Source organism: Spermophilus citellus, assembly GCF_964194105.1.
Source record: "Spermophilus citellus genome assembly, chromosome: 15".
Lineage (NCBI taxonomy): Eukaryota > Metazoa > Chordata > Mammalia > Rodentia > Sciuridae > Spermophilus > Spermophilus citellus.
The window spans coordinates 50,243,447-50,265,721 of record NC_138195.1 but is presented as its reverse complement, the minus strand read 5'-3'; the positions used below and the strand labels follow the sequence as shown (position 1 = coordinate 50,265,721).

Below are 22,275 nucleotides of genomic sequence, written 5' to 3'. Positions count from 1 at the left end.
GTTTGGCCTCCAGTGGAGGTGGTGAAGGGTGGCATGTCATGGAAGGAGGACATGTAGGAGCAAGTGATCACATCTTGAAAAGGAAGTAGAGAGGGCTGGTGGGGCAAGACTTAGGTTTCCAAAACAACACTCTTGTTAGAACTACCTAAAGGGTTGCACGAGAACTACCTCCTGTCCCTGGTGACCTAAGGACCTGCCACTGTATCTATCCCACCTCCCAGAGATTCCATCACCTCCCAACAGCACCACCCTGGGGACCAAGTCTTTGATCATAATTGTCCCTTGGAGGACAGAAACCATCTTCAAACTGTAGCATCCCTCAAATAACAAGAAATCGTTGTCTTGATTTCTATCACTATGAGTGAGTGTTTCTGTACTTGAATTTTTTATAAATGAAACTTTTAGGGTATTTTATTTTCTACTAGCTTTTATTTTTCAATCAAGATATTCACATATGTTCTTGTATGGATCAGCAGTTTGCCCATTTTTATTTGGAGGGTAAATACATAAAAATGGAATTCCTCATCTATAGGACAGATGCATATTTAACTTTATCAGAAACTGTAAAGTGTCCCAAAGAATATATTCCATTTCACACTCCCAACAATGATGTGTGAAGGTAGCGGTTGCTTCCTGACCAACATTTTTTGGTTTTCAATTTTATCCATTCTAATAGATTCATAGATTCATAGTGATAGATATCTAGGTTTTTTTTTTTTTTTTTTTTTTTTTTGTTTTTTGTACAGGGGATTTAACTCCAGGTTTGAGATAGGGTTTTGCTAAGTTGCTTAGGGCCTTGCTAAATTGCTGAGGCTGACCTCGAACTTGTGACCCTCCTGCCTCAGCCTCCCAAGTGGCTGGGATTACAAACATGCACCACTGCATCTGGCTAGTTTTAACTTAGATTTCTGTAAGTTCTCTGTCATATAAGGATTTTATAAATATTTTCAAGCAGGTTGTGATGTATATCTTACTGTTTTAAATTTTACTGATATTTGACTTACCAGTCTTCCAAAAATAATATTCTACATTGCACCTTTTAGAGGCGTTATACTAAGCAAGTCTGAGACCCACCTCACACTAATTGCACATATAGTGTTAGGTGAGAGTTGAGATTCATTTCTTTACCTTTGCAGACACCCAGTGTTTCTAGCACGACTTGTGGAGAAGAGTTTCTTTTACTCATTGCATTATATTAGTGCTTTTGTGGAAATCAACTGACTGTACATACTGTCACATGTATGTATATATGTCGCTCTATTTTTTGGACTGTCTTATCAATCAGCTTATCTTTTTGGAGACCCATAACACAGCATCTTAACACACCAGAGCTTCCTAATTTTTATCATTAAAATAATATGAATGATGTAGTTTGTCAATTTTTTTGATGTCCATAAAAGTGATTGTATGATTTGTCTCAATTTGTCAACATGGTGAGTTACATTAATTTGTTTTCATTTGTTAAACCAATGTTTTATTCCTGGTATAAACTCCTTTTAATTGATCAGAATATGTCATTCCTTTTATATAGTGTGGGATTCATTTCACTAGTATATAGTTTAGGATGGTTGTGTCTACATTGATGAGATGTGTTCATCTGTGATTTCTTTTGATAATGCCCTCACCAGGTTTTGTGTCCTGTTTATGCTGGCATTACAAAATAAGTTATGAAGTGTTTGCTTTTCCTGGATTCTCTCAAAGAGTTTATGTAGGATTGTTGTAATTTTCTCTATAAACATAGTAAAAATCATCTGAACCTGAAATTTTCTTTGTGGGAATTGAAGTTCCAGTTTCTTTAACAAATACATAAGTGTGTAGAATTTCTACTTCTTCTTATGTCAGTTTGAGAAAGTTGTATATTTTAAGAGATTTGTTCATCTCATTTGGTTGTCCAATTTTAGACATTGTTCCTAACACTTTCCTATTTATCTTCTTAGTGCCGTAGGTCCTGTAGTTATGTCCATCATTTTGGACAACTTCAGGTGTTGAAAAGTTAGCCTCCTGTCATTTTTGTTTCATTTGAATACATTAAGTTTTTTTTTTCAAGCCAGAACAGACCATTTTCTTCCCTCTTTGTGGTATTTGTCATGCTTTTCCTGAAACAATCACCACCAACTCTTATCTCTTTCAACTGCCTGTCTGCTCCTCAATCATTAGGATTCAGAACTAATATAAAGCCACTTCTGATAATGCACATTACAACATTTGATCCTGCCCATCCAGACACAGTTACATAGCATACACATATAGACATATTCAGATAAGCATAGAGAAGCTGTTAATAGCTGCTTATGCTTTTCCATTGCAGCATTTTACCCAAATTATCAATTACTACATGATAGGATTTTTTTTTTAGAGAGAGAGAGAGAGAGAGAGAGAGAGAGAGAGAGAGAGAATTTTTAATATTTATTTTTTAGTTCTCGGCGGACACAACATCTTTGTTGGTATGTGGCGCTGAGGATCGAACCCGGGCCGCACGCATGCCAGGCGAGCACGCTACCACTTGAGCCACATCCCCAGCCCATGATAGGATTTTTATATTATTCTTTTCATACATCCTGGACTTGTATTGTTCCTGTTAATCACTGAATTACCCAGTACTGAGCACAGTGCCTGGCCCTTAATAGATGCTCCGTACACCTTGGTTGAGTGAATGAACTAATCTGCATTGGGAAGAATAAGTTAATATTTTAAGTGAATAATTTTAGCTTTGCTAAAGGGCTGGAAAAATATGAGGGGACCAAATTATGGGTTTCCTTGGCTAATAACTTACAGAATCTGAATATTTCTCTATTTAAATTTTTCATATTTCCCTCTCTGCCACTGTTAGATTTGTGTTTACCCACAGTGTCCAGGGAATGGAGACTGTCTTCATTTCCTTGGGCTTTCATAGACTGGCTGGCTTAAACAACACATTTTGTTTCCTACAGTTTCAATGCTAAAAGTCAAGATGAGGGTGCCAGTATGGTCAGGTTCTGGTGAGGGTTCTTTCTGGCTTCCAGATGGCTACCTCCTACCTCTTCACAGTATCCTCACAGGGAAGAAAGAATGAAAGAACAAGCCCACTGGTATCTCTTCTCAGAAGGGCATTAACCAACAGACCTCATCTAAACCTAATTACTTCCAAAGGTTCTATTTGCAAATATCATGGTTTGGAGTTAGGTCCTGAACATGTAAGTTTGAGGGGAAGGGCAGTCCAGTCTGTAGTAGAGACCAAAGAGGGAGCTCAGGTTGGTAATGACTAGTGAAACTGAGGTGGAGAGGACAAAGGACTGTTAGGTGGTCAAGGATCTCTGATCAGAATCTCCTCCCACCTTTCTCTGGAAAACAGAGTCCCTCCTTCTGCCTAAGTCCAATTTATGGGATTAGCAGTAGATTTGTGTATTTGGGTTTGGGTGGTGATGAGAGGTGTGACAGGTGAATGGACCATCTGGTTTTTCTCTCTAGTTGCGTATTGCATCCTATAAGGAAGTCCTCCCTGTGAATTCTTGATTGTTCAGAAAGATCACTAAAGTAAAACGAATGACTCAGTGGGTCCCAAAGGGTGGCCTCTCTCACACCCTGTTCTGTATTGCCTGATTTGGGGGATTATAGCCTTTTCTCTTTCCCTCCCCCTAAACCATGTCCAAAGGAGCTTACATGGTAATTTCCAGAATGAAGCTGATGGATCAGCTTGTAGGACATAATGGATCAGAGTGCCTCCCCTCCCTCCCCACAGCCTTTTCTGACGTGGCTGTGTGCATCTGATTCCCAGAGCGCGCTGGGGTTCTTGCAAGCTGGGCTGGTGGGGGAAGGAAGAGAGGGTGTCATGTGCTTCAGCAGGACCGTGCTGGTGAGCTGCACTGTGCTGGGTGGAAGGACCCGGCTACAGCAGAGGTCAGAGGAGCCCTGGGTCCTCCATGTCCTTCTGGTTCATCGGCGCAGAGTAAACTGAAGGGAGCTGAAAATCCATCCCACCTCTCTGCCTGCGCCATGATCCCCAGTAAGATTCTGGTGTACCATCACCCACCTAGCAGTACCCGTGCCGAAACCTACAAACCCTCCAGACGCCGCAGGAAGTCCCTGGGGGACTTATTCCTAAAAGGCTACCGGGTGAAGTCTGGGCCTGCTGCTCCTGAGAAGGAGGAACCCGAGAACTTCTGGCAGTCCTTGGCGTCTTGCTGCAGGATTTGTGCCTCTTGGGGTAAGGTCCCTCCAGAGTATCCCGTATTCCTGGAGGCTGCTGGGAGAGAAGTGCCCTCCCCATGGGCTGGATTCAGAGAAATGTCCAGCTCCAGTAGAGAAGTGGTGGCCACCTCGGTTTCTGTTTCCTTGGCGTGACCACTGAGCTCAGATGCGCTGGGTGAGGCAGGAATCTTGCCCTTCCTTCCTCTATGAGTGTGGCCGGCCCCTAGCTTCCCAGAGGAAGAACAGCTGTTGAGCTGTTAAAAGATTTCATTTCAGAAACATTCAGGAAAGTTTGGTGAACAGTGTGAACAGGCTTTGTCCTGTTATTAAGTGGCCGTAATTACCAGTGAGGCAGCAGTTCCGAGGAGGCTTTGGAACCCTTGATGGGGCTCTTTTTCAGGGGCATCATGGTACATCTTGCAGTTTACTCTCTTCTCTCCTTGCCCTGGGCTGTGGCTCCTGCTTTATTATTTGTACCCAACAGAAATCACAAGAAACGTCCTCTAGGCAGATTTTCTTTTCTCAACTGCTTCCAAGAGGGATTCAGCTTTATTTGGGCATCCGTAATGTATAGGAGTTTCAAATAAATGGCTTAAATTTACATTTCCAGAAGTAAAATCCCAGTCTCAGGGAGGGATAGCCTTATTTTCAGAAGGGCTAGCAGTACCAGGAGCTCCTTTAAAATGAAATATAGTCCCTTTGAAACTCAGCTCAGGATTCTGATGTGGATCAGCAGCGCTCAAATATGTCTGCATGATAGAATCCTGCATAACAAAATTCCAATTAAAAAGCAAGTGATGGGGGAGTACAGTCCATCCTTCTCATTAGTACTGGCAAAACCAGATTTTCTTTGGCTAAAATAACCTGGAGTCTAAATATTCATGTGTCTGTGTCTATAAGCCTCTTTATATTCCCTCGCCCTGCATTGCAGAGAGGAGCAATGTGGTGCCTGAAAGCATCTGGCAATTGGTGAGGTCCAGAATTCAAGGAACACAGAGGATGGGGTTCTTATGCTAAGAGAAAATGACTCTTTTTTGAGAAAAAGTTGAGCCATTGAGTAGGACTGTGGGCTTGACCTAGCATCAATACCCTTCTTATTTTTCTGTCTAAAGAGTTTTTGACAATGCATGGTTTATTTTCGTAGCAAGTGTCAACAGCATTTCAGTTCCCACTGTCCTGTAAGGAGAGCATGCACTTGGTGGTAAGCAAGTGGGGCATCTTCTCCAGGAGTAGAGATCACTCAAAGAACAGGCAGGAAATGCCTCAACAAGCAAAAAGACAGTTTTAGATAGTGACAGATACTATAAGGAAGAACCCAGTACTGGAGATGGAGTGGAGGGCCTCCCGATGGGCTGGCCAGAGAAGGCCTCCCTGACCCAGCCCTGCAGTGATGGGGGAAGAGCAGAGAAGAAACAGAAGGAAAGGCCCTGAGCTGAGAGCAATCTGGGGAACTTTCTCAGAGAAGAGGCACAGCATGGCGGGGCCAGAGTGGTGGTGACATGAACAGAAGCCAGAAGCCTTCTGTGTAAGATAAGGAGTCAGAAATGTACTTTTAGTGAGATGGGAGCCATGTGAGGGCTTCCAGCAGGGAAGTGTTCTGATCACTATAAAAGACCACAGTGGAAGCTTTCCCCTGCTCTGGTGGGCTGGGCAGCAAGATGGAGCAGGAAGCCCAGCCTGGGGGCTCATGGCTGAGCTCGAGGTAATGGAGGTTTGGACCACCACCATCTGGCAGTGGAGAGGGGAATGGTCACTCATTTCCACGTACATTAAGAGATAAAGTGAACAAGACTGTTTCCATTTTCAATTTTTCTTTTTCTATTTTTTGGCTTCTTGTTTGAAATAAAGACCCTGGAAGCAGGATCTTTATCCCTGAGCCACCTTCCACTCTCTACAACAGAGAATGTCTGTTAGAGAGAAGGAAGTCCGTATGCATGCCCGGATGAGGGAGTGAGTGAATGGATCAATGAGTAGGGGACAGTCCCAGTTTGATAGTCAGTTGATGTTTCTTAGCTGACAGAATGGGAACCAAGGCTAAGATGAGGAGGGACCAAAAGAGCCTGAACTGTTTCCCAGGAGAGGATGAGGAAAAGGTCAGACAAGCTAGACCTGTTTAGAGAAATCTCCCTGCTGGAAGAACAAAGGCTCAGGGGTGTTTGAAAGCAAGAAGGACAGCCTGTTCCCTACCTGGGAAGGAGAGGGTTTCTCAGTGCCAGGGCTGAGAAGCAGGTGGTCCCAGCAGTGCCCAAACTGGAAGTGGGAGGTGGGACGTGTGACGGCAGCAGGTTGAAGGGGTCACCTGAGAAGTCTCCATTTTCCCTGTGTATCCTCCTTTACCCTGATACTCCTATCCTTGGTTTAAAACCCCCTGGGGCTGCAAGGCCAGATGACACTGACCTTGTCAGACGCCACAAAAATAATTGCTCTTCAGGATTTGTGTGGGGCTGCAGCAATTGGAAACGACAGAGGTTTATTGGACTCTTTCAGCTTTTTGGATTTAAAGATTAAGTAGTGAAAGGGAAGGGAAGATAGCAAATTGGAAAAAAAAAAAAATCCAGACGGGCTGTATCTGCCCCAGAGCAGGATGTGCTTGCTGTTGTGCTTTGTGCCTTGTACCCTTTGGGGGCCCTCCTGGGACATGCACAGATCTCCTGTCTTTTATGTCCAGGGATAACAGAATCCTGAACCTGATTGATTTATTATTTACTGTGTATCCCTCTATCTCTAGGGGTATAGAAATTCTGTCTCCATCTAGGTGAGAGGTTCTAAATCCCTTAATCTTTCTAGTTGGTCATTGCTGAAATTCCATGGTGCTGGTTCTCAGGTGACTCCAAACTGATCGGTCAGGCCCTGGGCACCAAGTTTGACTCTGAAGGACAGCACTGGTGGGTGCTGCTCCTCCACTGTAGCTGGTGACTTCAAGTGACTGAATCTCTGACTTGGGCGTGGGCTGTAGTCCTTTCACTTTGTAAAAACAGCAGAAGTAGTTATGAATAAAATTTTAAAGTAAACATTACATTTAAAAAATGCAGAAAATTTAAAAATCCAGAGTGCCTTCCTGGGTAATACAACTACTACTGTCATTTTATGTGAATTTTTATTCTTCATATACCTATAGGTTTTATAGATTCATCATAGAGAACATGCACTTTATCTTTTATTTTTCGGTGTTTTCAGTTTGTTATTTCATAAAGTCTGGTGTGATAGAGAACATGTAATATAAAATGTACCACCGTGACCATTTTGTTTTGTTTTGTTTTGTTTTGTTGTGCTGGGGGATCAAACCCAGTGCCTCACACATGCTAGTCTAGCACTGAGCACATCCCCAGTCATCTGAACCATTCTAAAATGAACAGTTCAGTAGTGTTAAGTATATTTTCGTTGTTGCAAAACAGATCTCCAGAATACTTTCATCTTTAAAACCTGAAATTCTATATCTACTAATCAACTTTCCAGTCTACTCTATCCCAGCTTCTGGCAAATGCCTTTCTAATTTCTACCTCCTACTGTTTTAACTTATCACAGCATCGTAAGCATTTTTCTTGGTACATTTTTGGAACATGTGTAATATCCCATAAAGAAGATGGGCTATACTTAAAAAGACCTATTTTTAGGTATTAAGCTGCTTTCTGTTTTTCTTGTTTGATGAATAATTTTGCAATAAACATCTCTGTTCCTGCAGCATTTTTCCCCATATTTCGTTACATTTGCTTGGGCTATATTACCAGAAATGGAATTAGTTTGATTCATAATGCCAAGTTACTTGCTGAAAAGGTTTTACCAATTTATAGTTCCACCATCAAATTATAGGACTGTTTCATTGCCAAGTCATCTCCCCAAGGCAAAACTCAAATGTGTTGCTAGTTATGTGTAATAAATACAATGCTTACTGTATTTTTGTTTAATTTGCATTTTTAATTTTTAACCTACTAAAAGCACTTGCAAATACATTATTAGCCATAAGCACTACGTTGGTGAATGTATCTCTTGAACTTATTCCTTCTAATTGAAATTTTGTGCCCTTTAACCTACACCACACCAACCACTTCCCCACCAGCTGTTCCAGCCCTCAGTACTCAGCATTCTACTCTCTAGTTCTATGAAATTAACTTTTTTCAGATTCAATACATGAGTGAAACCATGCAATATCTGTCTCTCTATGTCTCTCTTATCTCACTTAAAGTCCTCCTACTTTGTCCATGGTATTGCAAATGGCAAAATGTCCTTCACTTTTCTGTCTAAATTGTATTCCATTGTGTACAGAGACTATATTTCCTTTAGCCATTTCATGCATGGATGGACACTTAGGTTGATTCCATGTTGTTTTAGTAATTTTTCTTTTGTTATTGTTGTTGTGTTCTTGTGACCAAAAATATTGACAAGAACAACACAGAGGAGGAAAATTTATTTTGGCTCATAGTTTCAGAGGTCTCCATCCATAGGTGGCTGACTCTAGATGGCTGACTCCATAGCTCTGGGCTCAAGGTGAGGCAGAAGGGCTTGGCAGAGGAAGGCAGCTCAGGACATACCTCAAACAGGTAGCAGAAAGAGAGCTCCACTGACTAGAGACAAAATAAACCCCAAAGGTACACCTCCAGTGACCTACTTCCTCTAGCCACACCCTGCCTGTCAACAGTTACCATCCAGTTAATCCATGTCAGTGGATTAATCCACTGATTGGGTTGTGACTCTCATAATCCAATCATTTTACCTCTGAATATTCTTACATTGTCTCACACATGAGTTTTGGAGGGATACTTGATACCTAAACCATAACACATACCTTGGCTGTTATGAATAATACTGCAGTAAACACGAGAGTATAGATGTCTCTTCCACATACAGATTTCAATTTCTTTTAATATACATCCAGTAGTGAGATGCTGGGTCATATGGCACATGTATTTTAAACTTTTGAGGAATTTCCATTTTATTTTGTACAACAACTATACTAATTTACATTCCCAACAATAATGTGGAAGAGTTTCCTTTCCTTTACCTTCTTCCCATCATTTTATCTCCTGCTTTTTTTTTTTTTTTTTTTTTTTTTTTTTTTTTTTTTTTTTTTTTGCAGGGGTGGGTACTGGGGATTGAACTCTGGGGCACTCAACTATTGAGACACATCCCCAGCCCTATTTTGAATTTTTATTTAGAGTCTTACTGAGTTGTTTAGCACCTTTCTTTTGCTGAGGCTGGCTTTGAACTTGAGTTTCTCCTGCCGCAGCCTCCCAAGCTGCTGGGTTACTGGTATGCACCACCATACCAGGATCTCTTGGCTTTTTGAAAATAGCCATTCTAATGGGTGTAAAATGATAACCTCAATGTGACTTTAGTTTGCATTTTCCTGATGATTAATAGTGTTGAACATTTTTTCATATACCTATTGGCCATTTGTATATCTTACTTTAAGAAATTCTATTCAGGTCCTCTACTATTTTTTAAAAATGAAGTGACTTGGCTTTTGTGTATTGACTTGCCTGTGTTCTTTACATATTTTGGATTTGACCCTTTATCAGCTGTATAGCTTTCACGTGTTTCCTTCCATTCTGTAGGGTGTCAGTTTTACTCTGTTGATTGTTTCCTTGGCTGTGCTGAATGACACTTCTTAGTTTGGTGTAATCCCATTTGTCAATTTTTGCTTTTGTTGCTTGTGCTTCTGGGACCATGTCCAAAAGAGCACTGCCCATAGCTACGTACAGCAACTTCTCCCTTATATTTCCTTCTGGTAATTTCAGTTTCAGATCTTATCTTGAAGTCTTGAGTTAACTCGATATTTTTGTATGGTGTGCAGGTATTTTATTTCAATCAAGTGTGATAATTTCTAGTGGTTGTTTACTAATTATATTTTCTATTTCATGGTGTTCCTTTTCATGATTTTGCCTGCTTATCAACTAATGATGCAGTATTTATATAATGCTTTTGATAGTACAAAGAATGTATCCTTATTGTGTCATATCTGATTATTTTCTAGTGGGTATTGTATTTATTATTCTTTTTTAACATACAGAATTTTCATGTTTTTATGATGCCTGAGCTGATATTTCAAAACCTTTACGAATCCTTTCACATGGGTTTAGATAGTCTTTCTCTCTTCAAAGGCTAATAAATATATAACTACAGCTTCTTCAGTCTTTCTGTTATTTGTATTTAATTTTTAATTAATCTCAAATTTATTTCAAATGTGGTATGAGGTGATTGTTCAAATTGATTCCCATTCTTAGCCAATTATCCCTTTGTTATTGAATAATACTTACCTCCTCTTTGATTTGTGATATCTTCTTTATTTTAATTTTTTTTATATAATAGAGTTCATTCCTCTACTATTTGTTCATTTTGGTTACGTTGTGGTTTAGAAAACTTATTCTATTGCTTTGTGGTAATACATAAATCTTAGATGATTTCTGCATTTTGGAATTTGGTGACATTTCTTGGTGGTCCATATTTGTGACTGCAGACTGGTTGTTACTAAAGAATGTGTATTCCTCCTTTACTGAGTAATCTAGTATCTATTTGCCCAGTCATTCCGATGAAAATAGATACAAATAAATCCCAAGACAAATGTTGCATAAATATCCTAAGTTTGTGCTGATTTTTTTGTTAGTTAATATCATTGTTTCTGAAAAGTGAACTTTAGAATTCCCCTCAACTTTTTGCTGTACCATGCATTCTTGTTCAGATTTTGCTTTATTTATGTATTTTTTAACAGTAACTGTCACTTTATTTGATATCATCATTGCTTTGTTTGCTCCTTTCTGTTAGCTTTGTCAGGTGCATAATTTTTATCCTTCTATTTCTAACTTTCCTTTGTGTTTTGTTTTCAGTATATCTCTTAGGAAGCAGCATGGTTATTTATTTCTTTATTTTATCCTATTTGGGTCTCTGTTTATTTATTTATTTTGTTTAATTTTTCAGTTGTTGATGGACCTTTGTTTTTATTTATTTATATGTGGTGCTGAGAATCAAACCCAGTGTCTCACATATGCCAGGCAAGTGGGATACCATGGAGCCACAACCCCAGCCCATCTCTGTTTCTTAAATGAATGAATTTAACCCATTCAACTTTATTGTAGTTACAAATATATTTGGGCTCTCTTTGTTGTTGCAGTAATATTTTCTAATTAATATGTTTTTTTATTTTTTCCTTTTTTGATAGATTGATTAATTTCCTTTAATCTTTTACTCCACCATGATGAAATTCCATTGTTTGTTTTTCCCTCTAAGTTTGCAATTTGTACTTACAAACATATTTTTAAGTTTTGGATGCACCTACTTAAAAATACATTTTTTGTGTACTAATATGTAAATAGTAGCATCCTCTTTGAAGCTGGATAAGAAGGTTAGCACACCTTTCTTTCTTCCACTGCCCTCTCTCTTTCATACTTTCATTCTCCATGCAATTTAGAGATTTAAATTTTAGTTCATTTTTATTACTTTAGAAAATATTCATTCACATAGATGAATCAATTGCTTTTATCTTTTCCAGAATTGCTTCTTATATTTCACTTCTTTTAGATTTAGTTTTTTTTTTTTTTCTAGCTAGCTAAATATTACTTGGTTCAAAATGTTTTCCCCTGAGAATTAGTCTAGGGAACCTTATTCTAAATATGGTTTTGAATGCTTCCTGCTTTCCTTTTCCTTCATTTTCTCCTTCTGGAAACTCGATTGCATGGATTTGAGATTCCACACCTGTCTCCAGTGTCTTTTCAATCCTTTGGGGTCTAGAGGGGTCTGGGGTCCAACCCTCCAGCTTGCTAGGTAGCTCTGTCCATTCAAGAAGTCCATTTAAGTTTTGATGTTAGAATTTTAATTCACAAGATATTTAGTTGATTGTTGTTGAGGTGACATTTTTCGCGTCTTCTTATGTTTTTCAATTAGAATTTTTCAGAAGCAATTTTTCAGAATTGCTTTGTTAATCCTTAAGTGTAAGTTTGACAGAATATGTGCCTTTCTTCAAAGACACTTGCCTTTTCTCAGCTGTTTGGTGATTCCTGGTCTTACCTTCATCTTTAGATTGGAACATTTCCGTTAGCCTGTGTGTGAACGCTATGTCCATTCTGGCGACAAGTCTGAGGACTGCTGAGGGATGCTGCAGTATTTGTGCAGCTGTGTACTGGTGTGTTTCTTGCAGGACTTACCAGTTCACTCCAGAGGTCTCTCTGTAGCAGCACCGTGTTAAGGCCCACAGGGACTACAAGTGCTTGCTGGCTGCTCCCTTGGGGCAGCCCAGTATCTGCACCGCATTATCGCAGCCTTTATATCCTGCGTGGGTCACTCCAGTCCCTTCTTGGACTGCTCCTTTTCATGTGATCTCCCCACCCCAGTACCCCCATCAACCTCCCTCTCTATGAAATAATTCTTCCATATTTATAAATCAAAGACATTTCTCATCTTCTGCTATCATTGTGGAGACATTTCTGTTTAGTTGCCTGCCAGTGTTTGCAGGGCATTGATTCCAGGTCCCCATGGAATATCCATATCCCCCCGTGCTCAAGTCCCTTATATAAGATGGCATAGCATTTGCATGTAGCCTGTTCACATCCTCCTGTACACTTTAAACTGTCTCTATTACTTATAATGCCTAATACAGCATGTCATTACATGTGATTAATCAGTCAGGATCACTCCAGGTGAATTGGGCTGGCTCTAAATAATCACACATTCACAGAAAGTACCTTTTCCTTGGGGTTCAGTGATGGCTGCTGTACCCCAGCTCCCACAAGGGAGACAAGAGAGTCAGGTAAGAGAGAGAGAGAGAGAGAGAGAGAGAGAGAGAGAGAGAGAGAGAGGGAGAGAGGGAGAGAGAGAGAGGGAGAGGGAGGGAGGGAGGGAGAGAGCGCTCCTGAAACCATCTGATTTATTGGGGAAAGATATCTGAGAAAGTTCAACCCAAATAAGACAAGGGATTGGGTTTCAAGGGGTTGCTTGGTGATGTCTTTTGGTCAGGACTGACATCTTGGAAAGTCACACCCATCTCAGGTGCCCTGTGAGATCAAAGGCAGAGCGAGTGAAAAGGACACATATGTGGCACAGCCTAGTCAGAGCACAGCATGAGTCCAGTCCCGTCATGTGCTCAGATGCTCACTGTCACATACACAGCTCAAGGCTGGCTCCCGACAACAGTGTACATCCTTGTACATTATTTAGGGAATTATGGGAAGAAAAAGTTTGTACCCACTCAATATAAACTCAGTTTTATGGTTTTTTTTTTTTTTTGGTTTGTTTGTTTGTTTTGTTTTTTTCTGGATATTTTCAATTTGAGGTTGGTTAAATCTGAGGATGTGGAACTCCTGGATAATAGAGGGCCGATTGAACATATGTATTTTTTTCCTTTTTATATATTTTATTAACATATGAAGTTAGGGTTCTCAGCACTGCCAAGTTAATTTTCAACAACATATCTGCTTTTCATCCATCTTGATTTTGTCATTTTCTCTTACATATGATATCCTTCTTTGGGGATTTTCCTGACACCCCTCACTTTAGTATTACCTTAACAAGGTTTAGATACAGGCCATTGCATTTAAAATGTCATGTTTAACAAGTATGGTCTGGATTATAATTTTAATTCTTTGATGAAGTGCATAACTTGGTATTTTGCTTGGAATTTAGTATCTCTGATCTTGATGATACTAATATATTTTATTTCAGGCTCTAAGATTTGGTTTTGATCGAAGGTTTATGTTTATTTTATAAAATGTTTGGTTGCTTTTCATCTCTTTTTGTATTAGGGAAGAGTTCAGAATCTTAATAAGATGTAACTGTTTAAAAAAATTGAATGAAGCTGGGTCAGTAGTATACATCTATAGTCCCAGCTCCTTGGGAGGCAAAGGCTTGAGGATTGTAGGTTCAAGGCCAGCCTCAGCTATTTAAGTGAGGTCCTGTCTCAAAATAACAAGGGCTGGGGATGTAGCTAGGTGCTACAGTGCCCCTGGTTTCAATCCTGCCCCCCCCCCACACACACACAGAGGGGGAATTATCAACCAGGACTTTAGTTTTTTCTGTGTATTCTTTAAAAATGAGTAATCTCTTGTACTATTAATTACTTTTCACTAGTATGCGAAAGTGTTCTTCAAAACTAAGTAGACAAATAGAGTGCTAAGTGGGTAAATTACTGGTTTTTAAGTTGCTCAAATGATCACTCAGGTAAAGGGAAATTTGCTTTTCCTGGGGGTGGAAAAGCTTGATCCTTTTGGCACTTTATTAACTAAAATAAATAAATGTGTTGGTATGTATTAACAAGTTCAACATTACAAAAAAGGAAAAGATCTATGAAGCCAGTGGTTCCCAAATGTGCCTGCACATCAGAATTAGAACTGTAAAAATTTCTAATGCCCAGGCTGTTCCCTGGACTAATTAAATCAGAGTGCTTGAGTCTGGGAGGCAGGAATTGGTACTGTTTTAAAATCTCCAACAACTGGTTGAGTTTTGAGCCAAGTTTGGGAATCACTGCCCTGAGACATTGTTTTCTCAAAGTGTGGTCTTCTGATCAGGGACCCAACCCAGAACTTACTGGAAATGAGGGGTGGTAAGGCCCATCTGACACCCACTGAGCCAGAATCTGAATGTGTATGGAGTCCAGGGGAGTCATGGACACAAGGAATTAGAATGGCATGCCTCCAAGTCAGGTGTGGCCAGATCCTCCCCAGAGACTGTTTATCTGAATGAAATTTCCCTCTCAAGTCGCCCTATCCATTTGTTTACATATTCTCCACAGCAAATTTATGTGATAGAATCTAAAATATTTACCATTTTCCCATTTACAGAAACAGTTTGCATTGCTTTTCTCTTACATGCCCTCAGAGCTTGAGAACTCCCTCCACCTGGCAGTACCCCAAGCCCATTGAGTCAGAATGGAGGAGAGGGGGGCTGAGACCCAAGTGCCAGCAATTCTTAAGGTTTCCCAGGTGGTTTGAATGTGCCATTGAGGTGCGGAGTCACTGCCCTGAGAATACAAAGAGAAAATGTAGATGCAGTTAAAAAAGGCAAACTTGGTATGGCCTTTGTGGATATTAAGGAAGGAAGGAAGAGAAGGTACAGTGATGGAAAGAATGATATAATTAACCTTATAACAAATTTTAGAATCCATAAAGAAAAACAAAATACATTAAGCAAACTTTTAGACTTATTAAAAAAAAGTTTAAGTAAAATTAAAAAAGAATGATAAAATGTGGGAGACAATATGTAATGTATAATATTCACATTTTAAAAGCTCAAATATATTATTAAAAATAAGATGAACATGCAAGTAAACTGGCAAAGGCCACAATAAAATCCTTTTAAAGAAGATAATAAAATGATTCATAATTAGATGAAAAAATTAAATCCATTTGTTAATATAGAAAAGCAAACTAAAACAACAGTGCACTCTTATCAAGGGCCTATTAAATTAGGACCCTTGCTCTCTGTCCATTTATTCCTCTCTCCCTCCATCATGGTACTCAGTACAGTGGGGATGTAAGCAAAGGGGCTTTTTTACATACTGATGGGAGTGTGGATTGTTAGGACAGCTTGACAAAATGAATCTCAAGTCTTGAAAATACTTATCCTTCTGGGTGCAGTGATGCAGGCCTGTCATCCCAGTGACTCAGGAGCCTGAGGCAGGAGGATCACAAGTTTGAGGCCAGCCTTAGCAACTTAGCGAGACCCTAAGCAACTTAGCAAGACCCTGTCTCAAAAAAAAAAAAAAAAAAAGTGGCTTAGTGGTTAAGTGCCCGTGGTTCAATCATCCCTGGTACCAAAAACAAAACAAAACAACCATCTCACTCCATCCCCCAAAATAGTGCTCATGACTCATAATATAACTTGGATCTGGAAGTCCTCCAAACCTCCATGTATTAAGGCCCATTTTTTTGTTGCTCCTCAACTTGGTGCTTTAAATGGTGAGGCCCAGTGGAAGAAAGTTGGGTCCCTACCCAGGGCATCCTGTCTCTCTCCTGGTTGACATGAAATTAATAAACTTCCTCTGCTCTGAGCTCTCTGCCATGATGTATTGTGACACCACAGAACCAAAGTAACAGAGCCAAGAGATTATGGGCTTAAACCTATGAAATTGTGAGCCAAAATAAACCTTCTCCATTATTAAGTTGATTATCTCAGATATTTTGTCACAATGACAGAAAGCCAAATATGTTAACAACTCCCTTGATTCCAGTGTTTGGAACTGCAACAAACTGCCCAAGGTCTGCATAAAGCAGTGGTTACAAGTTTGGGCTTTGCTGACTTCAACACATTTGGGGTAAAACCTGGTTCTGTTGCTTATAAACTGTGAGCTGTACACACTTCCTACTATTTATTCTTAGCTGTTTTCTTCTGTTGTAAGGATTAAAAAAGATCAAGTTTTTGTCATATAATAAGTAATTTAAAATAATGAAGATCAACAATAATAATAAATTTAAATCACAGTCAGCATCCTAATTTCACAATAACTTAAAATAGCAAGAGTTCATTATACCAAGTGTGCACATGTGTGTGTGTAGGCTGTATCCTAATGGCTGCTAATTCAGAAACTAGCAAGGAGCAATGGGGGATTTAGAAAAGACAAACACACAAAGAGAGGAAACTGGGGCCAGGTAGGACACTAACCTCTGATGGAGGATCAGTGACCCAGAGCTAGCTCAGCACTTTTATTATATAGGTTTTATCATCTAAAGGTTACTTTTGGAAAATTTTCAGCAAAGCAGACAATCTGAAGGGCATAGGACTAGCAAAACATTAGGGTTATCTTGTTATGCTCAGAATTCTGTACCCAGGAGCTGGTGTCTGAGCTCAAGGTCCAGACTGATATAGCTCTGAGCCTTTGCACAGAGCCCTCCCAGTCTGAGCATCACCATAGCAACTGGGCCATCTTGACCTGCATGTTTGCACAGCAAGTTCCCAGTGCTAATGCAACCAACAGAACCAGGTTTTACCCCAAATGTGTTCCCAGTGCAATCAGAAACCATGGTTCAAGTCATTGTTCTCCGCCTGTGTACATGTGTGCATCTTCCTGAGCTTTCTAGTTTACTTGACTGACTTTTCTATAAAATTGTGTACAATTCTGTGGTGTTTCAATTCTGTAGTTTCATATGATGAAATTATAATTTAAGAACCTACAGTGTGCCCAAAAGAGCATCAGAATGCTTTGACTTCTGGTATATAGATCTTGGGGTAGGTTTTAAAGCCAGTGCCTGTCTTGGAATTAGGGTACTATAAAGGCTGGGTGGAGAACTCAGACCGGGGTCAGCTCTGCTGAACCTCAGCCTACACTACAGGGAGTTCTATGGCTGGATAACCTTGCAGCATCATCTCAAATTCAGACACAGCAGCAAACCCTTTTCCCCACATCATGGAAGACTTTTGATCCTCAAGGGAGGCAAGTGGCAATGAGCAAGATAGCTCCTTGGAGCAGAGGATGATGCCGATAGAGGGACAGGTGAGCCCTCAGCAGGCCACTGTTCAGGAGCCTGGGACAATCAAATCCCCCAAATTGAAGATCCGGGCTGTGCCCCATAATGTCCTGCATGGCTTGTGTGTATGATTTATTGAATGCCGTCCTGGACTTGACATGCTAGAACTTTATTTACCATCATTGTCCTTAGTCACTAGTGTGGTGATCCTGCCGTACCTGTGTCCAGGTAATACCAATTTTCTAAACCAATACAGAGCACAGGAAAAGAGAGAAAAGTCTGGTTTTTATTACTGTATCATATAATAATATATATATATATATATATATATATATATAAAATTGACTCTTTTGTGGGGGCGGGGGTACCAGGGATTGAACTCAGGGGCATTCAACCACTGAGTCACATTCCAAGTCCTACTTTGTATTTTATTTAGAGACAGGATCTCACTGAGTTGCTTAATGCCTTGCTTTTTGCTGAGGCTGGCTTTGAAGTTGAGATCCTCCTGTCTCAACCTCACGAGCCACCAGGATTACAGGAGTGTGCCACCTCACCGGGCCTAACTATTTCTTGATAGTGTAAAAAACATCATAAAACATCTGGGCCCTCTACCTTCTGGGAGGTGAGGATAATTTGTGGCTTTTGGTACATATACATTTTTTTTCACAACTCTGTTATAATTTTATGTTCCCCTAGAAAATCATTCTATTTCAGAGATTTTATGGAATGAACAACAAGAAAAAGTTTTATAAAGTAGAGAAAATGAATAGTTTGTCCCTTAGGAGTTTCCTTCCCCACTGGCCTCTGTGTAACTGGGAGTTGCTGTCTGGACATCTCTGGGCCTCTCTGGGTGCAGCAGGCCACTGGTTAAAGCTCCCTGCTGGTGAGGTCAGCCCTGGCCTCTTGAGGGGTTGAAACCCTATGGAGTTTATGGCTTTCCCCTTGAGCAAGCAGCTTGTGGTCTCAGAATTCTGAATGCAGATTATGTCCCCTTTACTCTCTGCCACATCATTCCTTCTCAAAACTCTGATTCATTCATGGAGTGCACAAGTATTTACGGAGCACTAACTGAAGCCAGACACTATTTCAGGTGTCCTGGAAATATAACCATGAGTTAAATAGACATTGGTCCCTCCCTGAGGAAAGCTGATGTGTAGATGAGATGGCAAGTAAATTAGATGTTAGTGCATCATGCAGGGGAGAAAAAGAAAAGCAGGCAAAGAGAATAATTTCAGGGATGATGTGAGAGGACATGTAGTCTTAGGTATGGTGGGCAGGAAGGTCCAACTGAACAGAGGTGACATAAGTAAAAACCTGGAGGAGTGTACCATGTGGAGTTCTAGAGAAGAGTACTCCAGGCAGGGAGGACAGAATGTGCAAAGGCCCTAGGGCAGGAATATGCCTGGATACAGGGCTCACGGAGGACAGCCAGACCAGGAGAAAACTGGTAGTAGTCCTGGTAGGAGACCATCAGATCCAAAAGGAGATGGTGTGTTTAGTAGGGGAGGGTTGTGGTGTCACTTTTGGTCTTTGAAGGCCTTTGCCTTTTGTCCTGTATGAATGGGGGCATTGGAGAATTCTGAACTAAGACCTCCAAGGGGCCATTAGGAAGAAGCTGCTGTATACTATTGCCTGAGGATGCGAACCACAGACCAAGATCTGAGGCTAAAACGTCAACTGATGTTTTTTGCCCATGTAGGACCTTTCCTCATTTGCATTAATTAAATCAAACACCATGAAAATGATCTGTACAAGGCAGTCAAAGCCCACCACTGTTCAGTTCCCAAGAATCTTCCTCCTATACTGTCCTGGGTCCCCTTTGCAGGGAGATGGTCCCCTTTGCAGGGAGACGTTGCCCTCTGGTCTCTGTGCTGGACAAGCTGTTGTCCTGAGGACCAGTCTGTTTCCTGTTTACACAGACACTACCAGGCTGATGCCTGCTCCCTGCTTGCTTCTGTTAAGATGCTCAGAGCTGGATCATTGGGTTCCCTCTCCAAGGTTATGGACCTGGACCTGTGGCCACTGCATTCACAGCATTTCTAGCCTCATTTTCATATGCCTGAGTTAAAGAAAAGCTTATATCATATAACACTTTTGTAAGTCAGTAGAATATGTCAAACAAGCAAATAGTATAGGATATAAATACCATCACTTTTAAAAAAAAATTTAGGTGCTTTTTTCCCCCACATTTTTTTTTTTTTTTTTTGGCGGGTACTAGGGATTGAACTCAGGGGCACTTGGCCTCTGAGCCACATCTCCAGCCCTGTTTTGTATTTTATTTAGAGACAGGGTCTCACTGAGTTGCCTAGTGCCTTACTGTTGTTGAGGTTGGCTTTGAACTCATGATCCTCCTGTCTCAGCCTCCAGAGCCACTGGGATTAAAGGCATGCACTTTTGCATCTTCTCCCTTTTTAAACCTCCATGGGTTTGATCCTCCCCACTCCACCTCCTAACATCTGCCATGTGCTTGAAATTAATTTTTTATCATTACCAGAACTTCCACTCTGGGCCAGTTAGCCACTCCTTTTTTTAAGCAGGAGGTAACCAGGATCTCTGGAGACCCCACTGCTTTCTCCCACCAAGCGCATTGGACTCCCCTTTACTGTCTGCAGAGGGAGTAGAATAGTCTTCCCCCAACCCCAGGTTGCAGCTATCTGCCAATTCAGTCCAGTTCCACTTGGCACCACTTTGGCAATGGGGGGACCCTGTATAAAATGCTTTCAAAAATATGCAAAAGGAAATTCCCTTGGAACTGGGTGTGATATTTTGTGTGTCATAAAGCTGTGAAAGTTGGACTTTTGTGAATAATTTTTTTTTTTTTGTATGGGGGATGTCAAGGCATCAAACCCCATGACTAACTTAGGATGTTTTTGACTCATGAATTTGACTTCAATAGAAATAGTTTACTTTTTAGTATTAAAATGCAATGATACTTTTAAAAAAACTCCTTGATTCTATTTTCCTTCTCTGCCTTTCTTTTGCTGCCTAGAAACTTGAACTCTTCCGTTCAAGAGAGATGGTGAATTTAGAAAGAACAGACATTCATCCTGATGTTAGTGAAAATGGAATTATTTTTTTTTTTATCCCACAGTTGTAGGATATGATATCTTAATGATTTTTTTTCTTTTTGATTGGGAGAAAAGTATAACAGAAAGAAAACAGAAAGCACCATGGACTATATTTTTGGTGGGACTGAAAATAAAGAAATTCTAATAGCTCTGGAGGCTGAGGCAGGAGGATTAGGAATTCAAAGCCAGCCTCAGCAATTTAGTGAGGCCCTAAGCAACTTAGTGAAACCCTGTGTTTAAATAAAACATAACAAATGACTGGGGATGTTGCTAAGTGGTTAAGCATGCCTGGTTTCAATCCCTGGTACAAAAAAAAAAAAAAAAAAAAAAAAAGAAATCCATCAAAAACATAAGGTTATCCGATTTATTCTTAATCTGCTTTTAGCACAAGGATGACTGTGAATGATCTCAATTCCCAGTATTTTTCCGAGACAAACTCCTGACAGACCAGCAGGGAACTTAGAAGCAGTGCTTTAAATTTGAGTTTGTCAAGGAGAAGGGAGCCCCCTCAACCCTGGGGCCTTACCTTTACATGGTTCAAAACAGGTTACCTCTAAAGCAAAGTCAGTTTACCAAACGGGATTAAACCAGCCAGACATCAGAATGAAGCAACAAGGTACTGCCTTCTTTTTCTTCTGCAATGACTTCATGTCCCTTCAGCCCTGGACAGCTCAACTCCAACAGCAGACTGTGGACGTAAAATCCATGCTTTAATAATAATGCCCCTCTCTTTCTTTCCAGGTTTGAGATTTTTAAGAGCTCTCAGACTGATACAGTTTTCAGAAATTCTGCAGTTTCTGAATATCCTTAAAACAAGGTAAGATGTTTTTTACTTGCATTTTTACCCCATTCCAGCCCCCTGTGCCAACTGGTAGATATCTGCTGTGTTTGTTTCCACCACAGTAAAGAGTTATGTTACTCATAGGAAGAGTGACCTGATGCAGAGATGGAGAGAAGCCCTCCAGTAGGGCTTGGGTTGCCCTCTTCTGCAGGGCCAGAGGACTGTATGGTAAAAAGAGAGGCCACAGCTGTGAATTTGGGGAAGCAGGGACAGTTTAGGGACATTGGGGTGCCAAGTGGAGTTGCTCAGAGGTGAGCTGTGACATCACGGAGAGAGGTACGCAGCATATGAGGGATGGATTTGCTCATTGCTTGGGTTGTCCTTGCTGCCAGCTCCTAAATCGCCCCTTTATTACACCACTAAACAAGAAATTGAACTTGGCTGTAAAGGCAAGAGAAGCAATGCTCTTTGAGAGGCAATCACCAACCACATACAGCAAACAGAAAATCATTTGATTTCTAAGTACATTTAAGATGTTCACTTTATATCTATAGAGCCCTGGGGGCTTACTCTGTGAACTGCCTTTTGGGGAAACCCTAAAAACCTGCAGCCCAATGCATCACGACTACTGCTTCTGCTGACTTTGTTATGATCTGGAAAGTGCAAGTGGACCAGGAGCAGGAACCCCCCGGGATCCCTTGCCTGATGACCTGTGGGCCCACAGAGCTGGCCTGGGCCCATGGCTGTGTTGATGAATAAACTAATAAAAGCAGTGAGACGCACTCTAATGGAGAATAAGTGCAGCTCATCAATTTCTCTTCTAGGAAATTACACTCTGAGACACTCCCTTTTAATGTGCCCTTTCTCTTTGGTT

General features: G+C 40.6%; 1 protein-coding gene across 9 annotated transcripts in view; it reads left to right on the top strand.

The window, feature by feature from the left end:
- Window positions 1–22,275, top strand: part of KCNMA1 (potassium calcium-activated channel subfamily M alpha 1) — a 705,800-nt gene that overhangs the window by 454,207 nt on the left and 229,318 nt on the right. For all 9 annotated transcript variants that reach the window (XM_081267518.1, XM_081267514.1, XM_081267517.1 and 6 more), the window contains exon 6: window positions 21,362–21,437. In XM_081267518.1, the coding sequence (XP_081123644.1) occupies window positions 21,362–21,437 (76 nt within the window). The remainder of the gene's footprint in view (window positions 1–21,361; window positions 21,438–22,275) is intronic.